We start from the raw sequence: 11,842 nt of genomic DNA, 5'->3' as shown, positions 1-11,842 counted from the left end.
ATTTTTATCTCTAGCTTCTCTCTGGAGAATGGTAGCAGAGAAGAAAAAGATTGTGGCTACTCCTATGTATCAAGAAGATCTAAGAAAATTAGCCTCAATCTCTTGGAGGTTTATGTTCAAGAAGACAATAGTATCCCAGGCTCTCAAGATGTAAAATCCACTTGGCAAAACCCAAAAGGAAACTGAAACTTTATTTAAATAAATGGTTTTGCAATATCTTGGATGGTTTGTGGGCTTGTGTGCTTTAGACTAGTCATGCAAGAGCATGTATGATGCATGTGTGCCCACGTGTGTGAGGGGGTGGAGGTTGGGAGTGGGACACAAAGACTGTTGTGGAGATCCACTGACGTGATGGATATATTGGGATTAGGGGGACATGGCACATGTTTCACCCCCTCGCTCAGTCCCTAATCCCTGACTATTTTTCCCAGCAAGAGACCATCCCCTTTGCCACTCCCTAGTTTTCTTTCTCTGGCAGCTAATGAAGCAGCTGCTGAGCCAGCTCTGGTTTTCAGGAAGTCAGATGACCTTTCCTCTCTCTGTGCTCTCTGCCTCTCCCTGCCCCTAAAGTGGACACCATGGACCCACTAATGGCTGTCCTTTGCCTGCTGCCCCTATTCTCAGGTAGGAGCAAGGGTAGGGGATGTGGGGGTCCTGTGGGGGAGGCCAGTACTGCCAGGTCGAGTTTCCATGCATGAAACAGGCAGCCGCTTTTGGTTTCCTTTTCTCATCTATGCCTTCCTTCTTTTCCTCATTTCTGTGTCGTGTGCCCACGCCACAGGCTTGGCTGCAGGCATTCCATCCTGCCCTCAGAACGTGCAAATCTTGGGTGGCAATTTCACTCTCAGCAACGGCTGGGCCCCTGGAAGTGTCCTCATCTACTCCTGTCCCCTGGGCCGTTATCCATCCCCGGCATCTCTGCTGTGCTTGAGCCATGGACAGTGGCAGACCCCGAGATCCACCCGGCTGACAAAGGCGGTCTGCAAACGTGAGGCTCCCCAGGGCTGTGCTCGGGGCACCCTGCCAGTGGCCACCTGGGAGCCTCCATTCAGGAGTTGCTCTGGGTGGAGCTTAACCTGGCTGGATGGTGTGGGAGAGATGACAGAGCTACTTTTCCATGGGGCTTTGCAAAATAGTGGGAAAATGTCAATATCCTTAGCCAGGCACTGGAGGCATGCTTTGATGGAGATTGCGGGGTGCTAAAGCCAGGGATGACTTTTAAAACACTCAGCAGTTGACTTCACAGTACTGGCTATTCAGAAAGGACGTTGGATGGTCCTGGAATCCCCTGCTGTGCCAGGCATTACCCCTTTAATTATCCATTCATGGGACATCTGAGGACCCCAGGGGAAGGGCTGGAGTGACCATGCCCTCCGGGGGCTGAAATAAATGGCTATTTACCAATCTATTAGGTTGAACTGTGTGAAATTGCCAATGTTCAACCAGTTGCCAAAAGCAGCAATCTCACCTGCATCAACCTAATATTTAGACAGCCAGCTGGCTATCTCCTGCATCCAAGCTGAACGACAGCCGCTGGATGCCCAGCCCAGCTGTTATCTGTCCGCACCTGCATCTCCTTCCCCTTCTCTCCAGCTGTTCGTTGCCCAGCACCTGTTTCCTTTGAGAACGGCATGTATACCCCACGGCTGGGCTCCCACCCTGTGGGCGGCAACCTGAGCTTCGAGTGTGAGGACGGCTTCACGCTGCGGGGCTCGCCTGTGCGGCAGTGTCGCCCCAACGGCATGTGGGATGGGCAGACGGCCGTGTGCGACAACGGCGGTGAGTGCCCTGACTGATGTCCTCATGGGGGCTGGGGACTTCCAGGAACCCTGGAACCAAATGTGTGTCCAGGGAGCCTCTGTGAGGACAGGGGACTGGTGTTCCTAGTGCCAAAATAATTCCTGGATTTTGGTAAATTGAGATCTACAGGTCACACATCACCCACCTGCAGGGAGCCTGGTCTGAGGCAGTCGGTTCTGAGCTTCAGATCCAACATAAAGGCTCCACATACTGTCTACCTTGCTTTCCAAATGCCTCAAAGCAAGGTTGGTATTCAGGCCCCATGGGATTGCAGGGACGCACAACATGCTGAGAGCAAATAGAGTATTTTGCTGAAGCGCCTTTGGAGCCGGTTTGGGTGCAAGCCCAGCTCTGACGTGGACAGACTTTGGGCAGGTTATTTAACCTCCCTATGCCTCAGTTTCTGCATCTGTAAAGTGGGGACAGTAAGGGTGCCAACTGCATGGGGTCATCAAGTGGCTTAAGTGGGCAGGTATTAGTAAGCACCCAGAACAGCCCTTGGAATCTGATAAGCGCCATGTACACTTTTGTCTTGGTTATTACTGTCCCTGTGAGGGGTGAGGGGTTCTGCGGGACAGAAGTAGGGTCCCAGGAGTCCCTGCAGTCACATACATTGGTCTGTGCATTTTGGGAGCTTCCTGGACCACAGTTCTGAGCACGTAATACAGAAGACACAGAGTCCACGAGATGGCAGGACTGTACCCTCACCATGTGTCCTGGCTGTTGGCTCCCTATTCATGCCCTTGATCTGCCAAAGAGCCATTTATGCAAACATAGTACAATTTATTTGAAAAGTGAGGCATAATCTACCTACAATAAAGTGTGCAGATCTGAAGTATGCAGCTTGGTGAAGTTTTACACGTATATCCACCCATATGATCACCCCCCACCCCCAAGATCTCTCTCTCGGACATGTTCAACGTCGCAGAAGTTCCTGTCCGCTCCCAAGAGGTACCACTCTTCTGATTCCTGTCTCCACTCCTGCCTCCCTACGTCAGTTTAGCTTGTTCTTACACCTCATACACGGAACCACACACAATGTGCTCTTTTGCATCTGGCTTCTGTTATTAAGCATTCTGCCTGTGAGATTTATCCATGTTGTCCTGTGTACCAGCAGCTTATTATTTTTACTTCTGTTAGTTCCATTTATCAATATATTACATTTGACTTATGCATTCTCCTGGTGATGGCCATTAGAAGTAAACATTCTTGTACGTGACTTTGGTGCACCTGTGCACTTGTTTCTCTTGATCGTGTTATGGAGGAGTGGAATTCCTGGGTGCATGGTCAGCCTATGTGTAGTTTGAGTGGGGCTGGCAAGTGGTTTCAACGACTGACACTCCAGCAATGTAACACAGTTCTGATGACTCATACTCTCTGACACTTGGAATTCCCTGTGTTTTTCTTTCTTTTTAAAATTTTTATTGGGGAATATTGGGTCACAGTGTGTTTTTCCAGGACCCATCAGCTCCAAGTCAAGTCGTTGTTTTCAATCTAGTTGTGGAGGGCACAGCTCACTGGCCCACGTGGGAATCGAACTGGCGACCTTGGTGTTATGAGCACTGTGCTCTAACCACTGAGCCAACCGGCTGCCCCTGTCTTTTTCTTTTTAGCCATTCTGGTGGGTGTGTAGTGATGGCTCATTGTGGTTTAGGCAGTGCCAATGTCCTCTGTGGAGATGAGCTCCTCAGCCAGCATCTTCCCTGGTTTGTGGGATGGATGTGGGTTGAATCCCTGGGTGGGGACTGGGGACTTAACTGGCAACCAAGGTCCCTGAGCTCTGAACATTTGGCCCTCCTTAAGGTTTTCTATCCACAGTCCTGAGAAGCACAGTTGTGGGGTCTCCCAAGGGGGAAGCTAAGGGGCCTGCAGAGGCTCTGAAGGGCCGGAAGGAGGAAGAGCTGGAGGAAGAGGGCAAGTAAGCAGGGCAAGAGGTCGAGGAGGTGAGTCCCTGCTCACTTCCATCTTCCTTTCCTTTGTTCACGTGCAGGCAGCCACTGCCCAAACCCAGGTATTTCGGTGGGCTCGGTGCGGACGGGGTCTCGGTTTGGCCTTGGGGACAAGGTCAGCTACCGCTGCTCCTCAAATCTGATGCTGACGGGGTCTGCGGTGCGGGAGTGCCAGGGCAATGGGGTCTGGAGTGGGACAGAGCCCATCTGCCGCCGTAAGTAGCCACCCTGAATCTCCCGAGACTCCTGGGCACACCCTCCTTACCCCCCTGGCCCTGGCTGACCCCAGTGGCTCTTCCCGCAGAACCCTACTCGTATGACTTTCCTGAGGATGTGGCCCCTGCCCTGGGTGCCTCTCTGTCCCACATGCTTGGAGCCACCAACCCCACCCAGAAGAAGAAGGGTGAGTGCTTGAGGTGGGGGCAGCAGGGTGCTGGGCATGCTTTCTGGGGCCCTGGCCTCCGGTGGGCTCAGCAGGACTGAGCTTACTGGAGAGGAGGCAGGGGGGCCTGACCGCCTTGGCAAGAGACCAGCTAGGCGGTGGAAATCTGAATCGTCCCCTTCCACATTTCTCCCAGAAACTGTGGGCCGAAAAATCCAAATCCAGCGCTCTGGTCACCTGAACCTCTACCTGCTCCTGGATGCCTCTCAGAGTGTGGCCAAAGAAGACTTCCGCACCTTCCAGGACAGTGCCATCCTCATGGTGGACAGGGTCAGGGCATAGGATTCTGGGCTCAGAGGGGCCTCCTGCACCCACTGTCTCTCTCTGTCTCCTTCCTTCCTCAGAATCCCACTCACAGCCACCTCCTGCAAGAAGTCTTCCCAGATTATATGCATGCCATGAAAGAATCATGGATTCAATTTATAGGATCCTATTTTTCATTCCACAAGGACTGCTGGAGCCCTTATTATGTGTCAGGCACTGTGCTGGGTGCGGGTGCTGGGGGCACCAAAGGTGAAGAAGACTGAGGTCCTAGTTTCTATGAATTCGTCATCTAGAACAGTGGTCTCCACAGAGGGGTACACAGGAATAATCCACCGGGGTGTGGCAGAAAAATACTGGTATCCCTGTTGAATAATTTAAATTTAAATTAAATTAATAACTTAATATTTAGTAATTAAAGACATTTCATATTTTGTGCATGTTTGTAGTGATGCACTTTATAAATATGAGTACACTTTATAAGTCTATGACCTATATTGGGGTATGTGCTTAAAATGTCCTTACTGACGGATGCAGACAGAAGAACTTGGAAGCCACCGGTTCATGTTCCTTGCCCACATTTTCCTTGGTAGCGTGCTTTTCAAAGTAGTTTGTGTGGATATATGTTTTCCCTCCCAGCTACATTTTAAAGGAGGCAGTTTTTTATGTCCCTTTGAGTCTCTCTTAGGACTTAAAATAACTTACTAACCCGCGAGGCTGCAAAATGCGACAGTTGGAGAAATGCCACACAGTCACGCTGACAGGTTCAAACCCTACCTCCACCTCCTACCAGTGGTGATCTGGGTCAGGCAGGGAAACCTCAGTTTCCTCATCTGGAAAATAAGGACCTCACAGAGTTGCTGTGAACATTAAATGAGGAGTGAGCCTATCACAGAGAGTAAATGGGTAACAAGCGTCAGCTTCCGGAATTCTTCCCAGCAACAGTTTCTTAGCGAGTGCCTCCCCATGGACCTTGCTGTTGCCAGTCCAGGTTCTCTGCCTCCACCAGGGCCCTTTGCTGGCTCTCTTACCAGCTCCCCTTCAGCTTCAGGGTCCCCTCACACTGCCTCCCATGTGCCCTTCACAGATTTTCAGCTTTGAGATCAACATTAGTGTCGCCATCATCACCTTTGCGTCAAAGCCCAAAATCATCTTGCCCATCTCGCACAAAAACTCCCGGGACGTGACCGAAGTGATCAACCATCTGGACAACATCAACTATAAAGGTATCGGTGTCATCAAGTGAAGGTGATGGGAAAGGAATGGAGGAGCTTTCCTGCACACAGATTCTGGACAAGTTAGAGAGACAGAGGCCTCTGGGTGGCGTTCAAGTTTCAGGGCTCTGGGGCTCTGGTTCCTCCAGTTTCTGAGTCAGGCTTGTGGTCCCAACTCCCACCAACTCCTGGCTTAGTCTCATGTGCTGTATGTCCAGTGCATCGTGCGGGTCTCCAGCTCCTTCCTGACGCCAGGACCAGACGGTCTGGTTTTCGTGGCTCGATGCCTTAGCCTCCCAATGTCATTACCTGGGGCGGGGTGGGGGGGCGGTAGGCAGCAGATGCTAACACAACCCAAGTTTTTTGTAAACCCCACTTTTAAATATGGGGGCTTTAGAGTGGCCTTGGATTGGGGCTATGCAATGAATACTTCTGAGGGGAATGGCTCTTAATGCCTGAATAGGCAATGATACCAAATCGCTATCTGGATATCCAAGGTCTGAGTTTATCAAACCAGTTGATAATTTCTTTTCCAGTGGTAGGGGAAATAGAGTGATTCCCTTCTCCCAGGTGGTAGGTGGGAATTTTCTAAGAGAGCCCTTCCTCTTTGCATATTTCAGACCATGAAAATGGAACTGGAACCAACATGTATGAGGCTCTAAATAGCGTCTATATCATGATGAATAACCAAATGCAACGCCTTGGTATGGACACAGTGGCCTGGCAGGAAATCCGACACGCCATCATCCTTCTGACAGATGGTGGGTGTCACCGTCTCTGTGAGTGAGGCTGGCACAGTGGAAGGAACACCAAGATGGGGTCCGAAGACCTGCATTCTGGTTCTCCCTCTGGCACTTTGGGCCTTGGTTTCTATTTATAAAGTGGTAAAAAATAGTGTTAAAAAAATAGAAACAGTGTTGAAGGTGACGAGGTTAATGATGACAATGACAATAAGAACTGCTCTCCGTCCCTCACACAGTTTTTATGGAAATTTAAGAAATTTGTGTAGAAGTGCTTTGTGATTATAAATTAAATGTGAGTTATTGTCATTAGCTGGGAGGTCACCTAGAGTGAGCTAGGTGGGGGCGCGGCTCTGGATACTGGAGTCAAAGAGCAGACAGAAGGCAGGGCCGCAGTGGCTCTGGGCTCTGTCATCGATGTCTTGGTTTAGGCCACGTTGCATCGCCCTTCAGAGCTCAGTTTTCTTGTCTGTAAAATGAGGATTCCTACACTTCTTGGGGTTTCATGACAATAAAATGAAATAAAGTAAATGAAGGGTACCTGGAATACAGAGAATTTCAATAAATAATCTATCTTAAAACTTGGGTAGGAAATGTAAGTGTTGAGGTTCCCAGGATGAATGCCTCCCCATCCCTCTCGGGCTGTGGGGAATCCTGGTATGTCCACCGAGACAAACAATTGCTTTCCCTCCCTGTTCTAGGAAAGTCCAATATGGGGGGCTCTCCCAAGCCGGCTGTTGACAATATCAAGGAGATTTTGAACATCAACCAGAAAAGAAACGACTATCTGGGTGAGCACTGGCCCTGCCCCCTTCTCTGCTGCCCCTGCAGGGGGTGCCAGGCCCACAGCCAGGGGGCCCAGCATCTTGGCTCTCTTTCTAGTGAGACATTCCATCCCCTGCCCCCGCCACCCGCTGTGTCATACTGCATGAAGGCAGCCGAGTGTCACATTGAAGAGTCTGGAGTCAAACCACCCAAGGTTTCAACTGTGGGTTCATCTTTGATTGGCTGTGGCCATGGGCAGTTTCTTCACTTGTAAGAGGCCTTACCTCTTAGGTTAAGGGGTGGGGGGCAAATGCTCAGACGTTGCCTGGCACAGAGCGTGTTAGCAGCGCCACCATCACCGTCATCATTATCCACCCTTTTATGTTCCACGAACCTCTCCAGGAAGAAAAGGCCTGGACTCCTTGTGGGGACTGTCCCTGGCATTTCCCCTCTTAGCAGTACAGATAACTAGTTAAGGCTTCGGCAGTTGCAGACTCCAAAAGAACAATTCCTGGGGTTCAGAGTAAATAAAAATTGCACTGACTTTTGACCAGAAAAGAATTTCAGAGAGAGCGCTCCAGATAAGGAAGGGCAGCTGGTTTTGAACCTGCAAGTTTCACTTTCCCCTTGGGTCCTCTCTTTTCTGTCCTACCCCAAACTGCCCCTCAGTGGAAAGCAGATTCTTCTTTAAAACTCTGGCCTGAGAAAAGCAAAACCCAAACTCCACTCCCTAACTCCTTAGCATCACTGGAACAGGATTAAATGCTCAAAAACACTTTCTAAAAAAGAAGCAGAACTGAAGGGAAATCGTTAAAGAAAACACGGGGGCAGGATCATTGTCTCGCACCTACTGCAAGTGCTCCATCCTGGCCAGTGCTCGGTTGCTTCCTGAGGGAAGACTTCCGAGCATCTCACTCCTTACACACAACACAGGGCCCTCTGGGAGCAAAAAGGCGGTGACTCCTTATGCAAAGGGTGGGAGACAGGCAGACTCTGTGGGCCACGGCAGGGCGGTTCTGGCTGGCACGCACACTCACTCAGAGGCTGCGCCTGGTTGGTTGTGTGAGCCCAGATTTTCCAGTGGGAAGAGGTGGTTCCAGGCCCCTCTGCCAGAGCCTGCATGTTACAGAGGAGACCAAATCTGAAGTTTCTCCTCTGTGTTATGTTCAGAGTTCTTTTTATTCATCTAGTCATTTAAAAGATCTTCTGAGAGCCCCTTCTGGGCTAAGCAGCATTCGAAGGATAGAGTTATAAATGAAACAGACAAAACTGCCTGCTTGCGTGGGGATGCCGTTCTGGAGGAGCCCTTGTATTAGTTTGCTAGGGCTGGTACAACCAATTATGCAAACTTGGGTGGCTCAAAACAACAGGAATTCATTCTCTCACATTCAGGAGGCTAAAAGTCCAAAATCAAGGAGTCAGCAGGGCCCTGCTCCCTCTGGAGGCTCTAGTCAAGAATCTTTTCTCACTCTTCCAGCTTCTGGTGACCCCAGGCCGTCCCTGGCTTGTAGGAGGGTCACCCAGGCTCTGACTCTGTCTTTACATCCCTTTCTTCCCTCAGTGCATCTCTGGGTTGTCCCATAGCATTCTCTCTGTGTGTCTGTGTCCCAAATCCCCTCTTAGAAGGACACGGGCCTCAGATCAGGGCCCACCCTAATCCAGTGTGACCTCATCTTAACTTGATCACATCCCCAAAGACCCTATTTCCAAACAAGGTCACATTCACAGGTTCTGAGGTTTAGGACTTGAACATGTCCTCTGGGGGAAACAATTCTACCCACTGTCGGCATTAAATAAGATAAATAAGGAACCCGCATGTCACGGTAGCTAGTGACATGTGCTAAGGTATAAAATGAAGCAGGCAGGGATGGAAGTGTCTGGGGCATTGCCGTTTTAGACAACGAGGCCAGGGAAGGATTGGCTGAGACAATGACATTTGAGTCAAGACTTAAAAAGGTAAGAAAGTGAGCCATGTGGGAAGTCTGGGGGCTGAGGGAGCCAGGCAGAGGCGTGGCTGTGCCAAAGGCCTGAGGTGAGAGCGCCTGCAAATTCGAGGAACTCCAAGAAGGTTATGCAGCTGAAAGAGGGAAGGCCAAGGAGTGGAGGAAATGAAGCCAGATAGGTGTGTGTGGGGGGGGTTCCAGCTCCTTAGGGCTTTGTAGGACCCAGTGAGTTCCAAAACACAGCCTCCTGTCTCACGGGGTAGCCCCCAGCCACACCCATGGTTCTGGTGATTTCCTCCTCCCCATCAGACATCTATGCCATTGGGGTGGGCAAGCTGGATGTGGACTGGAGAGAACTGAATGAACTGGGCTCCAAGAAGGACGGCGAGAGGCATGCCTTCATCCTGCAGGACCCCCCGGCTCTGTACCAGGTCTTTGAGCACATGCTGGGTGAGTGATCTTCGTCCGCCCTCTCCAGGCTGGGGAGGCAGTCAGGAGCCAGCCAGGGGCACAGCTTGGGAACCTGTTCCCAGCGCCCCTCACCTGCCTCCTTCCCCTCTGCTCCTCACACCTGCAGATGTATCCCAGCTCATAGACACCATATGTGGGGTGGGAAACATGTCAGCTAATGCCTCTGCCCAGGAGAGAACACCCTGGCATGTCACTATCAAGGTAACAGGAAGGCGGGATGGGGCTTGGGTGCCAGAGTTGAAAGTGGCCATGGGCCAGAGACACAGCAGGCCCTGAAGATCATCTGTTCTCCTGTAGCCTAAGAGCCAGGAGACCTGCCGCGGCTCCCTCATCTCAGACCAGTGGGTCCTGACTGCCGCTCACTGCTTCCGCCATGCCGATGAGGACCATTCCCTGTGGAGGGTCAACGTGGGTGAGGCAGGGCCCCCCCAGGTTCCTGACCCCCTGGCCAGAGCTCCCACCCCTTGTCCCTAGTCTCTGGGCCCTTTAGGAGCCCCAGTCCAGCCTAATGTGCCGTATTGTTCCTAGGGGATCCCAACTCCCAGTGGGGCAAAGACTTCCAAATTGAGAAGGTGGTGATCTCCTCGGAGTTCAACGTCTCTGCCAAGAAGCCTCAGGGAATCCGGGAGTTCTACGCTGACGACATTGCCCTGCTAAAGCTGGCCCAGAAAGTGAAGATGTCCACCCATGCCAGGTGCCAGCCTGTGGGGGGAGGGCATCCTCTGGGGTAGAATGCTCCGGGGAGCCCTGGAGAAGGGGGAACCAAGGACAGGCCTGTGTGACCCTCGCCCTTCTCCCCAGGCCCATCTGCCTTCCCTGTACGGTGGGGGCCAATCTGGCCCTGCGGAGACCCCCAGGCAGCACCTGCCGAGAGCACGGTGAGCGCTGGGGCTTCAGGTGTGTGAGGAGCTGGGACCTGAACTTGGGGGTGACTACACGAGCTGTGCTGCCGTCCCCAAGTCAGGGTAAAGGGACCAGCACCAACCTCCCCTTCTCCTTGACTGTAGAGAACGAACTTCTGAACAAACTGAGCGTTCCTGCTCATTTTGCAGCCTTGAATGGGGACACACTGAACATTAACCTCAAGACAGGGATGGAGGTGAGGGTCTCAGGCCTGGGAGGCTGTGGGGGATGGGATTCCCCTGGGGCATCTACTAGAATGTCTGTTTGCCTCCTCCAGCTCTGGCTGCTTTCTCCGTCTGACCCCGAGTCACTCCTGCTCCAAGGCCTAGCTGGACTGCCAGGTGTCCCCTGGGCCTGCTCATTCCATTCTTCTCTCCTGTTCCACCCTTACTGCAGTGGGCAAGCTGTATCGAGGTCGTCTCCCAAGACAAAAAAACGTTCCCCAATTTAACAGATGTCAGAGAGGTGGTAACAGACCAGTTCCTATGCAGTGGGACCGGGGAGGATGACAATCCCTGCAAAGGTGAGCGCCTCCCACCCAGCCCCAACTCTGGAGCCTGGATTCCTGAGGGGAAGGCCACCTGTGGCCAGCACGCATGCCAGGACACTGCACTGCCTCCATGACAGGGGAGCAGAGGAGAGTTGGGTGACAGTCTCTTGTCCCTTCTTTCTGCAGGAGAATCTGGAGGAGCAGTTTTCCTTGAGCGGAGATTCAGGTTTTTTCAGGTGAGGAGAGAAGGGAGAAGCTCACAGGACTGGGGTGGTAGGATCTTGGCCTTGTGGGGGACGAGGGAGGCCTTTGGAGGACACAGGGAGGTTGGGGCTTGGAGCTGGGGCTGTGGCAGCCTCCTGTCCCATTCTCGCCTTCTTCCAGGTGGGCCTGGTGAGCTGGGGTCTCTACAACCCCTGTAGCAGCACCAATAAAAACTCCCGCAAGAGAGCCCCCAGGGGCAATGTCCCGCCGCCGCGAGACTTCCACATCAGTCTCTTCCGCCTGCAGCCCTGGTTGAGGCAGCACCTGGAGGGTGTCCTGGACTTTTTGCCCCTCTAATCATGCCCACTGACCCCTCTGCTGTCCTGCAGGGCCTGCCATCTGTCCCATGTCCTACCTCTGAATGTCTGTCCCCAGACCCATCCTCACCCCGTGCCCACCCTCAGCTTAACGTGACTCACTCTCCTTTCACTTTCATGTGGAATTCCCCACTTACGAAATTAATAAAAATCAGTGATTTCCGCATGTGTCTGTGCCTCTGCCTGGGGGGCGGGGAAGCAGGAATGATTCCAGGAACTGCAGGAGGCAGGTCAGAGACCCTGCTGGACAAACAGTGGCTGGACTCTGCTCCGTAACAGTCAA

The 11,842-nt window shown here is 52.1% G+C and overlaps 1 protein-coding gene across 1 annotated transcript; it reads left to right on the top strand.

The window, feature by feature from the left end:
• Positions 1 to 466: 466 nt before the first annotated feature.
• Positions 467 to 11,725, top strand: C2 (complement C2). Its single transcript, XM_019715522.3, has 18 exons — positions 467 to 624; positions 782 to 988; positions 1,594 to 1,779; positions 3,791 to 3,964; positions 4,054 to 4,152; positions 4,328 to 4,461; positions 5,540 to 5,678; positions 6,287 to 6,427; positions 7,108 to 7,197; positions 9,424 to 9,564; positions 9,692 to 9,786; positions 9,883 to 9,997; positions 10,114 to 10,279; positions 10,387 to 10,463; positions 10,593 to 10,684; positions 10,885 to 11,011; positions 11,165 to 11,214; positions 11,363 to 11,725. Exons 1-18 carry the CDS (start codon positions 579 to 581, stop codon positions 11,537 to 11,539), a joined length of 2,256 nt encoding a protein of 751 aa, XP_019571081.1. The 5' UTR covers positions 467 to 578; the 3' UTR covers positions 11,540 to 11,725.
• The last annotated feature ends 117 nt before the right edge of the window (positions 11,726 to 11,842 follow it).

This window comes from Rhinolophus sinicus, chromosome 2 (assembly GCF_057876585.1).
Source record: "Rhinolophus sinicus isolate RSI-liver-muscle chromosome 2, RSI-T2T, whole genome shotgun sequence".
NCBI lineage: Eukaryota > Metazoa > Chordata > Mammalia > Chiroptera > Rhinolophidae > Rhinolophus > Rhinolophus sinicus.
The sequence above is the reverse complement of the archived record's forward strand: the minus strand, read 5'-3'. Positions and strand labels throughout refer to the sequence as shown.

Coding starts and splice junctions, on each gene's coding strand:
- C2 (XM_019715522.3), top strand. CDS start 579: ATGGACCCACTAATGGCTGTCCTTTGCCTGCTGCCCCTATTCTCAG. Junction 6,428..7,107: donor CATCATCCTTCTGACAGATG/GTGGGTGTCACC, acceptor TCCCTGTTCTAG/GAAAGTCCAATATGGGGGGC. Junction 11,012..11,164: donor GGATGACAATCCCTGCAAAG/GTGAGCGCCTCC, acceptor TTCTTTCTGCAG/GAGAATCTGGAGGAGCAGTT.